We start from the raw sequence: 19115 nt of genomic DNA, 5'->3' as shown, positions 1-19115 counted from the left end.
GTGCTTGTAAGACAGAAACGCTGAATTAACATTAAAAAGTTTGAAAGTGCAGTGAGACCAGTTTTAAAGATTATAATCAACAGGCTATCCTGTGTCTACAACAGCCACGCACAAATATTCCTGGGGTTCCCAAAGCAATTTTCTTTGACCTTTACTCAAAGGCCATCTCTCCAGGAGAACTGAACCTTGCTGGTCCCTGTGGGAGGGGGGCGGTTAAGACTCTTCTCACCGTGATTTATTCCCACATGATAAAAAAACAACCAAAAAATAAATAACGTCCAGTAAGTGATAAAATTTCTTGGAGATTTTTTTGCATTGGCGCTTTTTATCTCGTTTGTATTTGATATTTTTTTAAAATTTTTTCCCCCTCTGGTGCAACCAGTGATATTTAGATGCCCGCTAAAGAGAGAGCGGGTATGCGTGGCATTCAGTTTCCTCAAATCTGGCCCCTTACGTAAACTTATGATGACTAAAGTAAGCATCCAAAATAGCATATCAGAATATTTTTTATTAAAGCGGCCTTCAGGGCAGTGAGTTGTTCTGCGTGGTCCGTACTGCCCCGCTGCGGTGCAGCAGTCCCTGCTGTGGTGCCTCCATGCACACAGCCATGGACCATGGTGGGCACTGGCGATGGCAGCGACAGTCCCTCACCGGGGCCACTCGCCACTTGCCTGGCAGGAAATAATGCGGCTCACATCCTCTCCCATCACAGTCCCCTGCGCCATTGCGAGGGGCTCTGCTGCCAGCGACTTCGAGAATAATTTCCATGAAGTACTATTGAAAATGTCCCGTTGATGCGTTTGATCATCGCCTCCTCATGATGGACCTTTACACGGGAGCTGGCTCCCAGGCACGCCGAATATTGGAAAATTTCTCCTGAGCGCAGCTAAAACGAACAGAGATGCCAAGATGTGCTGCTAACGCAGGGTAGTAGAACACATGGCGAGGTAACGTCGAGAGATAATGATGTTCCTTATTTAGTAAAGGCAAATACGATAACCGTAGCCTAAAACTCAGATATTTTCTTTGAATTAAAAAGAAAAAAAAAAGAGAAACGAAAGAGAACTTGTGTGGAAAAACAGTCTCAGCTCTAGTTTTCTGGTGTGGGAGGAAGCATTACATGCTTGAAACGCTCGCACAGAAGTTGGTTGCATTTAACTCTCCTTTTTATGTTTTTCTTATGCAGTAACCCTTCTCTTATTAAAAACATACAGACCAGCCACACCTACTGCACACCTCTCAATGCTGCTTTACAGGTAAGATTAATGACTGTAGCAAATATGCAACAGAGGCGTGTGTCTTCCCCACTCATTTCAAAATATATTAGCCTTGCTCTAATTAGATATTAAATTTTAATTCCGTTAAACTTTTTTCTTAAGTGCATAAAGCATCATAGTCCCTGGAGGCAAACACATATCAGGCTGCTTCAGCATTAGCTAGATGCTTAGCATTTTGAATATTGTGGCAAAAAAATTAAAAGTTCACTTATTAATATTTATCAGCAGTATCATAATTTCCATCCTCTTATTTCAGAATTTCACTTGAGGCAAAAATACCACAAGTGTAATTACTCTAGCACAGCTATTAATGTGCTGAATGATAGGATACTGCGGCACGTGACCTTCTATTGTTCATGGGTTTAAAGAGAAAGCAGATCATTTTTCCCCCTTTTCTTTTAAGGGCTATTTTTGCATATCTTCCTATTGTTGGTAAAAAATAAACGTCGCAATTCCTGTAGAAAAAAAAAAAAGATAATTTTTATTGGTTTAAACTGTACTGTAATTGTAAGACAAAAATTCTGTTTTTTCACGATGCAGAAATACACAAAGTGTCAGGGCACAATTAATAACTTGCAGCCTAAAAGTGTGCGCGTCTCCAGCCCTTTTTCATGCCCTGTATTAGCGGGTTGGCATTTTTTTTCCCCTCTCTACAAATTCCCAAGTCGATCTCAAAAACCCCAGGTAAGGTCAGTATTTGCTGTGTGAACCAAAGGTAGGAATGCATTACCGTGCCCTGAGTTTGCAGGGGGGGCGTGTGCTTGGGGGAAGGGGGTCAAGCATCTTCCACATAGTGTGGATTTATCCGGGTGGCAGTGCCCACTTGTTTGTTGAGAGTCACTTCTCAAGAAGTTCACTGATGGCCCTGGATATTTGCTTGGGCAACTGCGTTTTGTGGAAGGTCTAGCAGACTTCTCTTTTCAGAACCAAGAAAGAGATTATTAGGGGAAAAGCGATGTTCTGCATTGCTTCTAATTATTTGAGCTTGTGCAATAACTTCTGAAAAGCAAAGGAAAGCATGTTTAAATGAAGCAACTGTAAATACCATTCATTAGTAACTTATTTTCCCTTGAGTCTTGTGAAGTGTGATTTTTAAAGACTGCTTTGTCTCTTGAATAGTATTAAGATTACAAGCACATTTTACATTCATGAGGCTGAAAGGCAAAAGTGAAATGATCCTGCATTTCTTCACATTGTTAACTATGTGACTAATTTCAATTAATATGCTTATCATACGGAACTGTCCATGTTTTATTTCTGAAACACGTGTCGTTGTCGTCATCTCCATCCATTCTTGTCTTTTGTGATAACCTCCAAACTGTTTCCATTTCCCACCTTTCCTGGAAGCGGCACGTACTCGTGTCCGTGCCCCCCTCCTCCGCCCAAAGCATCGTGTGAACTCTGTTGGTGGAGAGAAGAGCCTGGGCCAGATTTGCTACCGCTGTGGCCCCTCTAATAAACGGGGGTGAACAATATCCATTATTAAAGGGGTGAACAATATCCGTTGCACTGAGACGTGTTCTCATTTAAGTTGAAAATTCACCAGTGGGTTCCTTGCTCCTCTCCCCGCCATTGGATTTTGGAGGCAGAATCCCGGCGGATGCTGTTGGGGGGTTTGGTGAAGCCGTGCGGGCGGCCCGTGCTGCCTGGGCAGTTCAGACCCCGCTTGGGCAACAACCTTCCTCCTAAGACAGGAGGCTGCTGTACCTGCTGGTGCCTACGTTCAGTCTGATTAATAATTAACAAGCAGCGTTCCCCTGGCAAAGACAGGCTCTTTGCACATCCCGGTGAGCGCAGGGGCTGCCTCTCTGGGGGACAGCACGGTGTGCTGTGTGCCGCCGGGATGGCGGGATGGGTTTTTCTTCTCCTGTGGGGTGGCAGAGCTGCTACTCTCCTTCACCCTGACCCCCCTGACATCTCCTCCATCTGTTTTCCCTCGTGTCCAGGGAGAAGCAGCAGCTCTCTCCCGCTCTCTGTGTGGAAGGGACAGGGACTCCAGCTCTCACCAGTGCGCTCTTTTCCCAGCGGGTCAGCGGGGGCTCACAAAACACCCCCCTCCCTTATTATTATCTTTATAGCAGATATTCCTCGTGTCCCACCTCTCCCCCAGTAAATTGCTTTACTGCAATTACAAGTTATCACTATGGGTGAAGAACTTGAGTCATTATTTTGCCAAGTGCAGGAAATGTGAACCATTCTTTGCCTCCCCTAATCACAATGAGTTTGCCGGTTGTTGAATCAAGAAGATAAAAATAATCCTCCCTGTTAGAATAGCTTTTGTAATCACGTGTGACACATAGGGCTGCACATGGAGAGGTCAACATAAGGAAGAATAAAAGGGGCCGTGCTCCTGAAGATGCTGCAGTCAGGGCTGGCCGTGCCCCCCCTTCCCATGCCATCTCCCCCCACCCGCTCTCTGGCTGCGCTTGCCTGGGAACAACTCTGCCGGCTGGGATGGCAACAAGCAAGGAGTTTTGTCCCATGAATGAGGAGCAGGCAAGAGCGTTTGCTGGGGGGAGGACATTTGCATGAATTCCCCTCCCACAGGCAGGGTTTGCATCACGCAGACCTGGAGCCTGATGGATTTTTTGGCTCTGTCGCTGCAGGCGGCTGACCTCCCCCTGGAGCGGGTCGGGCGCTGCCGAGCCAGCGTCTGTGGCTCTCCGGCGGTGACACGATGATGTCAGCCGGATCCGGCTGGGATGGGCGAAATGGTTAAATGTCCTCTGAGTCCCTGGGCAATACAGCTTTGGAAAGCCGTGCATCCCATCCCTGCCAAATGCTGGGCTCCTCCGGGGCTCCAGGCTTCTGCGCTCCCACCGCTGCCGCGCCGGGCACAGGACTGTGTCGGCAACATGAGCTAATGCTGACACACAGTAAATATTAGCAGGCAGAACGATGGGAATCAGAAGGAAAATATTTAACAGTTCATTCTCTTCCTACAAAGATTTCCATTTAGAAAGTTAACTGCAGTGTGCCTCTGCATGACATTTCTTTAGAACAAGGGAAAATCGAAATAAAATGGTCAGATCTGTAATAGCTAAGGTAAGAGCTGAGTTGCTGGGGCTTAAAAATTTCACACGAACTGGTTCAGCTCTTGGGTAGATGAGTGCAACTTGGACCGATCCAGTGAGTGCTAAACTGCAGCTTCGCACCTGTGTCACAAGAAAAACCAAACTGGGTGACGCTGCCCTCCTGCCTGGGGCCTGTTTGCTCTGGTAGGAAGGAGTTATCAGCTGAGCGACTTCTAATTTTTTTTTCCCCGTTTCATTAAAAACAAAACCCAAACCTAAGCCACAAAAAAAACCCAAAGCCCCAAACATAATTTTGCAAAATGAAAATAGGAACAGGACATTTTATTTTTTCTAGGGGGTGTAATTCCTAATAGGGAACGGAAAGCTCCATCCTCTCACAAGCCAATACAGCTATGAGTGCTTAAACCCAGATGTAAATGATGTTAAATTTCCCTTGGTGGAATAAGGGTAATACCTATCAGAAAGCACAATATTTAAAAAAAAAAAATGGTAATTGCAAATAATGTAAATGTGGAGAATGTTTTGGAATAAGCGAGCGTGTTGTGCAATGTATAAAAACGTTAGTCGTGGCTCTTCATATATTTGTTTGTGTCCCTGGCAGGCTTCAATGGCTGAGAACAGTATACCTCTATACACTACTGCTTCCATGGGAAATCCCACTCTGGGCAATTTAGCCAACGTGATGAGGGAAGAGCTCAACGGTGCAATGGAGCATACGAACAGTAACGGGAGTGACAGTAGTCCAGGACGTTCCCCTATGCAAGCAATGTAAGTACGGCAGAGGCACGTGTGCGGCTCTAGGTGATGTCCTACGGTCTTCTGAAGCGTGGCTCTGGAGGCCTTCGCGGTTGGTTCCTGAGGTTCATGGATGGAGCAGCAGGAGTACGCGTCTCCGTCGCTTAGGTCGATTAGAACGTAAAAGGGCCTTTTACCAACTTCCGCATAAAACCGATCAGCTCAGTCCAGTCCAACAAGCACACAGAGCTATCGAATTGTTAACTTGTTTGCAGTTCTCTTCTTTAGACCTTGCAAAACATCATAGGCAACTGCATTTCTTGTAGAAAAAAAAAAAAAGAGATTTCTGTCCCTTTTGGTCCATGCGACAAGCGTGCCGGTGGGGCAGAGCTGGGAAATGGGCTTGTTTGGCGGGTCTAAGATGAACCCACTCAACACGCAATGGTCTTGCTAAGCATTAACGATGGCACACGAGAAGGTCTGCGTGATTTATAGATTGCTCTTAAAATATCAAAAGGAAAATTAATACGAGCATTATAGCAACAGACGGCAGTATAATGAGTGCATATATAACCTCGTGAAGTAATGGGGGATCGCCGTCCCTGCTCAACGTGAATGGCACCCGGGCAGCGCGCTGGCGCAGGAAAGGGTAAGGCAGGAAGGGTGTGATGCCCCGATGGGTGTGTTCGGTATTTATGGGGTGCCGGAGTGAGTTTGCAAAGCTATAAATTCCCCCCTCCCCTCAAATTACATACCAGGTAATTGGCGGCTGGTGAGGAGAGCCGGAGTTTTTAAGTCTTGCAGTTCTCCAAAAACTCTGCGGAGTCGGTGGGTGCCTGCGCGAGTGACCGGGTGCGAGAGCCGCGCTGCCTTTCCTTCTGCCTGTGCCTCAAAACGGGCTGTGAAATTACTGCCTGGCTCGCCACGGCTCGCATTACGCATTAAAAAGGGAACTAATTTGTAGTCTTTTACTTCAAAGTAATTTGAATAAGGGATTTACAAAAGTAAGTCGAAATCAGAAAGTAGAAAAACATTAACCTAATACCACGATAGTAATTAGTTGTGAAACTAATTAGCATTTAATGGCAAAAAAGTTTCCCACCTGCATAATGTGTTGTCAGAGGGGAGGGGGCACGAAGGAATCTGAGGCTCTGGGTGCTTTGATATCGCAGCATTTTAAATCAGTGCACAAAGTGCTTTGAAAAAAAAAAATCTTTAAAGATGGCAACATTCATTTTTAATTAATAATTAATTTAAACATTTTCTTTTACCATTTACTTCAAAACATTCAAATAATGTGTTTAGCTTTTCCAGTGATTGTTTGTGCAGTATTAATTATCTCTCCTAAAGTAGCGTTGCATGACACACTTTCCGTCTCTCACAGACGGATTCATCTTGAGGCAGTTTTAGTCACAATTCGTTATCCTCTGCCCGTGACCACGTAGGGCCGGCACGAAGGAGGAGTGGAGGGATGTGGCTCTTCTCCAGAAACAAGACTTCTCCCAAGGGTTTCTCCTGGCCTAGCAGACAGGGATGAACGTTTATGATGTTGCGTTAATCCAAGTAATTATTTTTTTGCAAGTTCAAGGCTAGCGTAGTTCACGCACTTCTCATTTCACCTAAGGTTTCGTTGTCTTTGAAGAGGCTGTGAGGAGGGAAAAATAACCGAGTTGAAACAGGCTAGGACATCTTCCAGAACTGTGCATAGCCCTGGCCTTTGTTGCACTTAATAATCATCTCTTAGCACATTGATACCAAGGTGAGGGGCACAGAACGAATACTGGAGAGAGAGGAGGACGGGGGGAGGGATGCCTCATTTTCATTATTCACCAGAAAATCCAATTTTCTGTTGTAATATGGAAATGATTGTTTCCTGAGTGTTTTCATTTTCTCAGAATTGATAATATATGTGTTCTCCGCTGAACATTTCTTTTTGCTTAAGTAAAATGTGGCCGGGTGATGTTCCAATACCAGCCTCTGAGCTTCCCCGTTAAAATGGTGTTTCTAAGTAGTTTGAAGGGATCTAAAGACAGAACACCGTTCACACGTCGCAGGGTTTACCCTGTTTACTAAATAAAATCACGAGTCAACAGCAAATTTCCATACGCTGTGCAACCTCTTATTTTCCGTAAGCCTGCTTTGTTAATGACATTTTCAGGGGTTTTTTTCTCAGAACAGATTTCCTTGTCATAATGCAAATTATTTTTTAAACAATTTCAGTATATTAGAATAAATCAGGCTTTAAACTTTATTGTGAGGTTTAAAGGACCTTGTTAACATGACAGCTAAGAAGTCTAACACTTTCGCTGAAGTCTTGTTACCGCTCATTCGTTTCCTTTTTATGACACATTGAACCACGGCTAGGGTGGTTTTTTTTTTGTTCCTTCTCTTTCCCTCCTTTTGAAACACTAGAAAGTAGTCGCATAATTACAGCTTGGGGACATAACACTTTCATCCTGATATGCTCCAAAGGTAGCCACAAAGCAAACTACTCCATGCTGTGTGCACCACCAGAACTCAGTGGCTTTAAACAACAGTCAGCTTTATTAAAAACTCCTCTGTTCCCAGAGTGGACAAACAAAAGAATTACTCAGATGTGAAAAGAAGGGGAATCTGTGTTCAGCAAGGTTATTTATTGTTAACCCCTTCTGGAGGCTCAGGCATCTACTTAAAAGGAATGGGCTGAAATTCTGCTACTACAAAAAAGAAATGGGAAACCCTTTCTGCCCCCTCCCCCCCTTTTATTTTTCCTTTTTTTCTTTTTTTTTTTTTTTTTCCTTTTTGCCTAGCCCAGCGTTTACCTTTTCTGTGATTTAGAGACTGCATTCTTGAGTCTCTAATGGAAGTTTTCCTTCCCAAGTTTGGGGTTTTGGTGAGGGGGTAAATAGAGCTTTGGACTTACTTGAGAGATGTAAAAGTCTCCCTTTGCCTTTTTGCTTACTTAAGCTTATTTATTTCAGTTGCTCTGAAATGTTTGAGCAAAATCACGGATTCAGTAAGGTTTGCTCCTCACGCGCCACTTTGTGGTTACGACTGACAGAGTACACAAGGAGTTGAAATTTTTTTTTGTTGTTTTCCATGCAGATCTCTCCCTGGGGGGGGGTTGTATTACCCAGATAACCCTCCTTAATTTGGGGGATGGAGCTTTTGCCGAGCTGGCTGTCTGATGTTTGTCCAGCACGTGAGCTGCTGGAGGAGGCTGGCGTGGCCGTGCCTCCCCGTGGCTTTGTGGCCTTCCCCGGCTTTGTCTCGCTCGGGGTCGAGCAGCCCTTTTCATAACTTGGTGCATGCTTTGCTTTTCCCTCCTGAAGTTTTGTTCTTTTGACTTCTGGGAACCACACCAAACCTCAAAGAGAAACTCAGTTAAAACAGCCTGGTTTTACCTGCTTTCATAACAAAACCCGAAGCGGGACAGAGTTTGCTTTGGAAAGGTTTGGGGAGCTTTGAAGGAGCTTTCACAGCATTTTGGGTGGTTGCGAGCTCAGCAGGTACCTGTCTTTACCTGCTGGCACCAGTTCACTTCTGCTCTCAGGCTGAGCACAAGGTGGTGTGAAGGGTAATGGCTTCAAATTGGAAGAGGGGAGATTTAGATTAGATATTAGGAAGAAATCTTTCACTCTGAGGGTGTTGAGACACTGGCCCAGGTTGCCCAGAGAAGCTGTGGCTGCCCCATCCCTGGAGGTGTTCAAGGCCAGGTTGGATGGGGCTTGGAGCAACCTGGGCTGGTGGGAGGTGTCCGTGCCCCGGGCAGGGGGGTGGAACTAGATGGTCTTTAAGGTCCCTTCCAACCCGAACCATTTTGTGATTCTGTGACACTGAGATGTGGTCCTTGAGCAGCCTTTGGAGAAACTCCCATCCATGTGCCGAGGCCACCTCTGCTGCATGCGACATCCCTTCTCCTCTCCCCTTTGAAAATTTCCCATCTCCGTTTTCAAAAACAATACTTCTTTTTTTAAAAAAAAAAAAAGGCAAAAATAAGCCCAGCAGCAGCCTCAAAACCAGAAAGCCAACAAGCAAAACTTCTAAATTAAAACAGCAGTAGAAAAGATCTCTGCCATAAAGGCCTAGGAGCACACACTTTATCGCTCTCTATGTCTACCCGCTCTTTCCCCCTTTTTCTTCTGTTTTTCATTTCATGTTTTCTCCCAAGTGAGGGGCCCCACAGCCCACTCGTAATGTTTTTCTGGTTGCATATAACCAGCATGGTTTCATGTTCATGGCCACGAGCCGCCGGGAGGGTCAGCACACACACACCTCTGAGACGGCGAACTTTTTTTATGGTTATGCTAATTCTTAACCTCTGATATTTGAATTGTCTCCTCCCAGTTTGATTTTTTTTTACTCCCACCTTTTTCAATAATTGGGTCAAAATTGTATGAGCAGCGTCTCTCTCCTTGTAATTTTTTGCATACATTGTGCGACGCGCAGAGGAACCTCTTTGCTCCCAGGGATGTGTTGATAGGACACGTATTGGTGAATTTGAGGGGAAAAGGTCTGCGTGCGTGGATGCTGCATCACTTCTCCTCACTGTTCCTTTGTCGTATGGGTTGGAAGGTGCAGTTAATACTTAACTATTGATCTAGCACTTAACAACTCAAGAAGCTGAAATATGCAGGGACTTGAAAGGCATTCACAGCTCACATTAGAAATGTCTGGAGTCAGCAAGTTAGATGCTTCCTAAACTGATCCAGACTCAAGCCAAAGTAAATAAATAGGGTGTGGTACAGCTTTGCACACCAAGCAAGGGTACAGCTGGCTCATGAAATACGCAGGGTTACCTTTGGTTTTTACGTGGATCCCGAGTACATTTTCCCTGTTTGGTGATTTATTCTTGCTGTCTGTCAGCGCAACGGAGTACAAACAGTACCATCGCTCCTGTCCACACAAAACATAAAACAAAATGCAGCTATTTAAAAATCATTCATTTTAAAGCAAAGCTGCGCAAGGAGAGGAAAAGTTCTCACAAATTGAAGGTTTGCGCTTCAGGTTATGTTTTTGCCTAGCCGACATGGAAGGGGTTAAATCAGCCCGCATGGAGAAAAAACAAGACTCTAGGAGGTGGATATCAACTCAATGAGAGACAGAGTGGGACTTGAACTCATTAACACTTTATTTTAAGGGATTGCCTACAACATCAATTATTTAGGAAGCAAACAGGGTCTCCATTGCTGTGTCGCATTATTAATACTTGGTAATGTCAATAAAATCCGACTTTCCTATAAAGTCCCACCAACAAGACACTATTGACTCACATGGCTATTTTACATTTCAAAAGCTGCCGAACAAAAAAAAAAGGGGAAGAAAAAAAAAAAGGTAATTTGTATTTGTATAGGATTTGTTGTAAATATGATTTACGAACAACATTTTTCAATTGTTATCATACCCGTTTTGAATGACCAAGCCCCGTTCCCCTGCGGGTTATTCATGTGCTATGCTGTAATGAGAAATTTGGCAGATCTCATCTCTTTAGTACATCCTTGTGCCCACCATGAGCTGGGGATCATGTTCTGCCTTGTTTACAGCTGACAGTGTTATTATTCTCGTTAGGACTGTGCTTTCTTATCATATTGTTGTGTTGAGCGAGCCTTTTCCTCTCTGTTTGTGTTTCCTGGCAGGGCTTTTCTTCCCTTATTGACAGTTTGTAAAAATATGCATTAATTTGGAGTTTAAAGCATGTATCATGGTGTCTCTTTGCTGTGTTTGCTTGAAGTTGATTAATGATAGAACCTCACTTGGGGTCGTCCTCTGGAGAGTTGTCTCACAGGTTCTGCATGTTAACGAGAGACGCCGCACACACAGCGAGCGATGATTAGCCCAGCCTCCGCCGGCTCGGCGGGCTGACAAACTGCTGCTTTGCCGTTCGGGTGCTTATTCCGCTTATTTATCCAAAGATTGTATTAATCAACTTAATATGTCAGCTGAGAGCATTTTCTCTCGATCCCGAGACGGAAACCCTATCGAGGTGCTCCTCCCAGAGTGTTTTCCCGGGGAAGTTGAGCACTGCCTGCCCGGCGTAGCCTTTGGTTGGCTCCAGTGGCTGGCGTAGAAGTTGAGGGTCTTCTCCTTGGTGACCTGGAGCTCCTAGGCCCGGCACGCCGGGTCTGAACCCCCAGACCACCTCGCCTTTCTCAAACCATCCATTTTTGAACGAGCAACTTGCTGATTGCCCGTGTTTTCCTTTTTCCAGGCACCCCGTGCATGTCAAAGAAGAACCGTTAGATCCAGATGAAAATGAAGGCCCGCTATCCTTAGTGACAACAGCCAACCACAGTCCAGATTTCGATCACGACAGAGATTATGAAGATGAACCTGTAAATGAGGACATAGAATGAGTATGTCTGACATCATTACCCTGAGAATGAAGATTGGAAGAACACGTCAAACTTAGCTGTGAAATCTCTCCATTATTGTACAGTCTGGAGGATTCTCAGTCCACTTTGACAACTATGAAATATGTTAACTCTTAGTGCCATCAAGTATCCCATTTGGGAGTATTTTTGATTTTTCTACTTTTTGTTGAAAAAAGGAATTTGTACTCTGTGCATTGGATGGACTTGTTTGGTACTTGGGATTTTCCTCTCTTACAGTCAACATCAGTGTTGTAAATTTGCTAAACTGATTCACTCGCATTTAGCAGCCAGCTGTGGACTGCAGGTCCTGCCAATTTTGGACACTTGAGGACATCAAACTGAGCATGTACACCTGAACTGCAGATCAAGTCTTTGCCCAGATTTTAAGGATTCCAATGGACAACATATTTGCACAGTACTGCATGTTGATTATCACTGCCTTTACTCCATTTTTTTCGTTTTTTGGTTGGTTTCTTTTTTTTTTTTTCGCTTCCATTTGGGATGGGGAAGGCCTGTGTGTGCACGTGTGTGGATATGTGTGTGTGCGTGTGAGCGTGTATATCGGGGAGGGGTTAAAAGAAAAAAATTATCCCAAACTTTTTAATGTATTGCTTTTGTTCCCCCGCCCCACTTCTCCTCTACCATTTTAAGTTCTGACCTCAGGCCTCATCTGGGCCCAGGGCCTCTCGGAGGCTTCAACGTTTTCTGTACTTTGTGATGAATGTTAATAGGTGTTTTTATTATACGAAGCTGAATGTCATTGAATTGTTTGTAGTTTTTTCTGTCATTCATTCCAGTTTCCTTCAGATGCCACCATGTTTTCTTTAGCTATGGAAAACATTCCATTTCGGTGTCTCCTTTTTGTTTTTTTCCTTTTTAGTTGTTGTTTTTTGAAAAGGTCCCAAATGCTGCACTATACATGTGGAAGGGTTGTCCAACGGAGAGAGAGGAACGAAGTACTGCAAGAATGAGAATGAATGACAGATGAACATAGAAACACTGTAGGAAGCAACACAGATTCATTCCACAAAGCAGTATTTTTAATTTTACTTTGGGGGGGAGGGGTTGGGGTTTTTTGATTTTTCTTTTTTTTTTTTTTTTTTTTTTTTTTGGCAGCAACGGTGAATATTAGCAAATGCCACAAAATTGAACAGCACAAAGAAACATATGCAGCACCAACAGAGTTCGCTCTTATTAGAGGATGAATAGTACAGTGGCAAGTTCTCGGTTGTTTAACACGAGTTCTAATGGGTCAACAAATCTTTCTGGAATGTCTAAGATTACCGAGATGGGCACCTATACATTTATTATTACAATTTTTTATTTTTTTTTTCTTTTTGCATTTGCAAATAGTGGTTGGAAAGATGACTTCATTAAATTGTTATTGTACGTGGTGATGTTTCACGGTTAAACATCAGTTCAGGATTGCTTGGTGGCATTAATCTGTTTGAATACAAATTAGATTTCAGATTGAACTTGTTACGGGAGTTAATAAGGACGGAGCCCCACTAATGCTAAAGTGTTAATTTTCAGCTGTGCAAATCCAGTACTGCAGTTAAGATTGTTTTGCAATATTACACCAGCCAGTATGGAAACCTCGCCGTAGGAGACAGGAGGTGGAGGAGAGAATTCGCGCCGGGGCTTGTTAGGCAAAAACTGGCAAAGCTCTTCAAAGCAAACACGACATACAAAATTTGTTGCGATAGGTCAGTAAACTTCGGTCACCAAACACCTAAACGTTTTCATTTCCGCAACCACTTTTCCGTCACTCATTTATTTATGTAGGACTGTAGCTTTTTTATTATTTCAAAAAGCCTTTCAGAGCTTAATTTATATTCTTCTTTGTACCTTTTTTTTTCCTAAAATTACCAAAGATATTACACAAAGGTAAATTATGTTCTCTGTTATATGCTTTATCTTATGAAGCCAAATATCCTCTTATTGTTGATCAAAGGAGGTTGAAGAATTTAGAGGGAAATGACAAGACGTGGGCTATTGCTAACCTGAGAGGGAAACTGCTCCTTTATTCTAGAAAATTTAGAAGGCCAAGTAGATGTCTGAACCAAAGTTGTTACTTTTTATTTGCAATTCTTTACAGTGACCAAAAGGAAAGTCTGTAAAGAGGAATCGAGGACAGCTTTTGAGGCTAGAACTAGGAATCAGTGTTACTGGTGGAGCTGTGAGAAGGGAGCTGGAGAAAGCAAAGACACAGTTATTTCACGGCAAATTAAGAGTATCAGATAAAGGAGACAGTTTAATAAAATACAGAAGAGAACAGAAAAGCTCCCACAATTTAACTGGACCACATAATAGTATTTCTAGAATTAAATGAGGAAGAAAAAAACAAACTTTTTTTGGGCTTTGGTTCTACAGATTGTGTGCCACTTCTGTTTCGGGACTGTGCTAGGATGACTGCTTTAATTTTGGTTGATCTTGGCACGTTTTCTCAGTTTTGTTTAGTTTTTGGTCAGCATTTTTCATAAGGAAATAACACTCCTGTCCACTCATAAGCTTTGGTACAAGAAATTTTATCGGCAGTTACTTTTATAAAACTCAACTCTGCTTTCTGTTTCAAAAGACAAAAAAAAAAGCAAAGAAAAAAAGGGCAGTCTGTGGTCATTTGAAACATATTTTTTTTTTTTTTTTGGTTTTAAATTATATCCAGGCAGCTTCGTGACGTGCCGGCGGTAGCCAGATGGGCATCATGAGAATTGAGCCCTGTGCTTCTAAAACTGAGTGGTTTGCTGGTTAGTTCGGTATTCAGAAGGGGATAAAAATCTGGTAGATTAGTTCATTCTCAGCATGTGTAGCTAGACATGAGTAAAGATAACAGCATGAGAAACTGTTAGTACGCATACCTCAGTCCAAACTGTTAGGGAATGAGTAAATAAAAAAATACATTTCACTCAGTTGCACTTAGTTGTATGTCTTGCATGCTTAGTCTAAAGACTGTAGCAAAAACAAAAAAAATAAAAAAAGAGAAAAAGAAATAAAAAATTAGAGTTTAACATATCTGGCAGGTGTCGCAGCCTTGCAGAAGAACCAACTGAAAATCTCAGGCTTTACATCAAGCAAACTTCACTATGATTTTTACAATTCTGATTCTGTATCCCTTTGGATATACAGTTGCTTCTTTAGGGAGGGGTTTATTATGTTGTACATATATATCCCACTGTGTCTGTGTGAGCCTTTGTCTTTCGGGGGGAGGGAGGGGAGGGCGGAAAAGGTGGAAAGGTCCTTTTTTTAGATATCATTCCTCAAAAGGAATAAATGCAGACCTGTTTGTCAAAACACCTTTTGCTTTTTGTGCAACTGCTTTATATTAACTATACTAAAAAAATAGCTTTGAAAAAAAAAAACTACTGTATGTAATGGAATTGCAGAATACGCTGCACATGTATTTTATTTAGTTATCCTTGCTTTAAGAATATTGGATGACATTTGCTGACATGTGGGAGAAAATCCCTGACTTTTTTTTTTTCAGCTTTTAAATTGTAACATAGTTGACAGATTATTTTTTTTTCCTCCTGTTATCATTGATCGAAGCATTTTTGTACAGTTTTTGTGTTTAAGCTGGTTTTTTTGATACTTTCCCACCCCTTCTGTTATCTTACCACTGCCTTTTCTGGCTGTCTTAAAACAAAGTTCATATATTTGAAAGGAAAAAAAAAAAAAAAAAAGTCGTTTTAAAAAAAAAAAATGTTTTTCTCCTGCTGCAGTAAATATTTTGCATGATGAATTCCAGGGTCACACTTTCAAAGTTTATCAGTGAAGTAGTGATTAATAATGGGGAGTGTCAAACTATTGAACTTTTGTATAAAAAAAAAAAAAACTTTACAAGGTGCCAAGATGTAAAGACAATTTGTTACATGTTTTTTTTCTCAAAGAAAAGCGTACATTATGAAAGTAGTACCATGTATCAGGTAAATCGCTGTCAGGAATGAGAGTCAAAGCCTTCCTTGTCCACAAAAAAAAAAAAAAAAAAAAAAAAAAGTTTGTAAATGTAAAACCTGTTAGGTTTCTGCATTCAACTAGAAGTGAAATGAAAAATCAAGGCTTATGTAGAACAAGAGACCACAAAAAAATAGTACCTTTTGCTGATTCTCACTCGCAAGAGTCCCGCTGCGGGTCCTGCACGTCCCCTCTCCTGGAGCTCCTGCTTCGGGATGAGTCCGGGGCAGGGATTCTGGTTCTACAGGTATTGAAGATCATTAGATATTTTATATATATACATACATAAATATATATATATATAAAAAAATTTTTAAAAATAATTTTGAACTATTGTAGTTTTCAGATCACCGATAATCTCACGTTCATTATAGCATGGAAAGAAAAAAAAAAATGTGTTTAAACTCTTTTGAAATCCTTTGGTACCTTTGGTTAATGAACTCAAGAGTGAATTTTTAGATGTTTCAGAAGTCATTTAGTATTCTAGTCTTGCGAGGTGAATTCGCAGTTAACGACTGCGTTTTAATGGGCCCAGAACACGTAACAAAGTATCTTCTACCCATAAGCCTTGATGAAAATGGTACAGTCCAGACTGTTAGCATGGTGCTTCGTGTGTATGTGCTGCCAGTAACAAGATTTTTTTTTATTATTTTTTTTTTTTTGATAAGGCATAAAAGAAACTCATTCCTTACATCAACTGTAATTCCATCATTCCATGTCTGTTGATACAGACAATAAAAAATGTTGTGTAGTCAGTACTAATTACTGACATTATAGCATTCTCAAATGCAATAAAAATGCTGGTTGTTCACACTGGTAATGCAAGTTGCCATGTCCTAAGTTTTTGTTTTGTCTCCCCCCCTCCAATGAGTCCCGTGTCGCATCCCCTGAGGCCCCGCTGGGGCCCGGCGCTCGCCCGTGGAGCATGTCACCCGTGTCCCAGCGCGTTCGTGGACAGCCTCATCGCTCTCCTTGGGTCTCCCCCAACCACATCAGATCGCAAGATATTTTAGCAACGGTTTCACGGCCGGTCTGGACAGGGTGGTCGTTTGCTGCTGGAAGCGAGGAAGCTGCTGTCATTCGAAGAGTTCATCCACTTGTCCAAGGAAGTCCATCAGCGTTTTGACCATTAGGGTCATGGGGAGTTGAGAGTGTTTGCTTCCTTGTTGGACTCCACTTCAAAGGATGGAAGAAGGGGTTTTGGGACCTCATGGTGCAAATCCTTCCAAGTGTGGTGTCCTAACGGGAGCGGCGCTGCCGGCTCCGGTGGGAAGGGTTCAACGCGTGTCATACGTATGCAAAAGGGGGTTTGCAGATCAACCACCTGGTCCACAAAACCGTGAGGAGCGAAGTCCCAAGTCATGCTGTCACCTGAGACAAACTTTAAAGGAAAAACCCACCTTCTTTTCTTTCGAGTAAGCACGCATTTATTTTCTTCATCAAGTTTTATAAAGAAAAATAAAATGTTTAATAACTAGCATTAGCAGCAAACTGAAATTTCAGAGGAGAGATTTTTCATGAATAATTCATTAAAATTTCACATCTGCAAGATTAGTCATCCAAATAAAATGCTAATGTCAAAAACATGCACCGTCTATAATATTCTCATCAAGAAATCTTTTTGCATATAATGATAAATGCTTAAATTAGTACAAATGATTTTATAAAAATATTCTATCATAAAATTATACCAGATAACTACTTTTTTGGGGGGGGGATGGGGAGGGGAGAAATCTTTGCACACTCATTATAATGTGTCTCAAAATGGTATTGACTGGTAGATTTTAATAATGAAAATATAGAGAATAAAATTTGGTTTGGATCATGTATTTTATCAACAGTGAGTTTTAGTCAGCTGGAGAGGTCCCACTTTTGGGGTTAAAATTTTCCGAAGTCACAGGCGTTAAGCCGGAACTTGATACATGATCTGTCAGGAGTGCTCCGTGTCTCTAAAACATGGGTGGGAGCGTCAGCTTCAGGTAGGAGAACACGTCCCTGAGTGAATCCCAGCAGGACACTCGGCTCCTCTGCCTGAGGACAGTGTGTCCCCGTAGAGGTCACCAGGAGGGGACTTAGGCAGGACATGAGCTATGAAGCCATCAGAAATTACCTGGGTATTTTACCTTCCCGGGCATCTCAGCGCTGACGTGCCCATCGCACACATGAGGCGGGAGAGACCCCACCGTGTTTGTCATCTGCCAACTTTCTGTGGCCTTGGGTCTAAGGAGAGCCGCGGGGGTAGGTGCCAAAAGCAGCTTGAGCTGAGGAACTGGCACCCAGCTGAGCAGCAGGATCAGGTCCTTCCCCTCGCAGGGAGTTAATGCTGCCCTACCAGTGGATGAGCACCTGGCTCTTTGCAGGATGTCAAACACAACGCTTTGTATCGTCTTTGTGTTAACAACCCCATTTCTTCTCCCTGGCAGCCGTATCATGGAACGTCGCAAAATGCCTTCCTACTTCACCAGCAACAGCCGGCTGGGAAATACCTTTTCCAGTCAGAAACGCTGTTTTCCACCACAGCTGAAAAGCACTTTTATGGCCAGTGGTGAGGCAATGCGTCTCTGAGTAGCTTCCAAAGACAACCGGAGCCAGTGTGTAGTTTTTCTGGATTTCTGCTGTACCAGAGGGAAGAGCGGCAGAAGATAAGGGGGTCGCGGCCCGGGAGCTGGAGGCCCAGGAGGACATGGCAGCCACTGGGCTTGTGACACCCAGCTGCTCTCCGCAGATGATCTGAACAGTGACATTTAACTTGGGCCGTGAACACAGAGTATGACAAATTTCACATTATTGGCCTAATTTAAGGGACTAGCAATTCTTGGTGCCTCTTGCTCACACGCAGACACACACGCGCACGCCCTTCCTCACAACAAAGTGTAATTAGCCCTTCTTGACCTATTAATCAGGCTCCGTCTTCAATGATGATGTTAAACGTTCGTTTAATGGTGTGTTAATCAGGGCTATCTTTCATCTTCGTTGCAGCGGTGGCTAATTCCGTCGCGTCGAAGCTCTCTTCATCCTCATGGTGCCACGGTGGTGGCAACAAACCACCATCTCCCCCAACGGCGATGGCCGACATGGTGGAACATGTCCCTCACGCGTGTTCATAGCCTCCCTGCTGCCTGCTCCCGGTTTTGCCCCAAAACCCCAGGGCTGAGGCGTAGCAAAGTCCTCCTTTTTTTTTTTTGCCCCATTTTATTGGCTTCGTTAGGTATCTTCAAAGCACGTGAGCTAGAACCAGTAAACAGCATCAGCTTGGGGTACTTAACAAAAAATAGCTCCCCCCCCTTTTTATTCCGCAGGAAATTTCTCTCTCTACCTGGAGGAAAAGGAAAAAAAAGCCCCACTCTGTGGGTTTTTGTGTGTATTTATTTAGAGGAGTTCAGCGACCATTTTTTATGCATCTCAGAAGCCTGAAAAACATTTTTTTTTTCCCTTCAAGTTATAATGTTAATTTGAAGGTAACCGTCCTTTCAAGGATTAATTCCAGCCAAAGCAATAACCATTATTTACCAGAGTTTGACATTTTTATCACTCATCATATTAGCAAATTTCCATTGAAAATGCTAAAACGGTTCGTCATAAGGCACATAACTGCTTTGGCTGTAAAAATGACCAACACAAGTGCCTGTACTCAAACATTAAATTATACTGTAATTAATAAAGACAGTTAAACTGTCTACTAGCAACAGCAATTTAGGTAACCACATTTGATCGGCTATAAATTGTAACTACATTAAAATTCCAGAAATATTAGCAATATGGATTAC

General features: G+C 42.8%; 1 protein-coding gene across 18 annotated transcripts in view; it reads left to right on the top strand.

Moving 5' to 3' along the window:
- The window catches only part of FOXP1 (forkhead box P1), a 391349-nt gene extending 379187 nt beyond the window's left edge, over positions 1-12162 (top strand). For all 18 annotated transcript variants that reach the window (XM_074603302.1, XM_074603310.1, XM_074603308.1 and 15 more), the window contains 3 exons: positions 1187-1256; positions 4914-5080; positions 11235-12162. In XM_074603302.1, the coding sequence (XP_074459403.1) occupies positions 1187-1256; positions 4914-5080; positions 11235-11379 (382 nt within the window). In that variant the 3' untranslated portion in view covers positions 11380-12162. The remainder of the gene's footprint in view (positions 1-1186; positions 1257-4913; positions 5081-11234) is intronic.
- The last annotated feature ends 6953 nt before the right edge of the window (positions 12163-19115 follow it).

This window comes from Larus michahellis, chromosome 10, assembly GCF_964199755.1.
Source record: "Larus michahellis chromosome 10, bLarMic1.1, whole genome shotgun sequence".
Lineage (NCBI taxonomy): Eukaryota > Metazoa > Chordata > Aves > Charadriiformes > Laridae > Larus > Larus michahellis.
The sequence above is the reverse complement of the archived record's forward strand: the minus strand, read 5'-3'. Positions and strand labels throughout refer to the sequence as shown.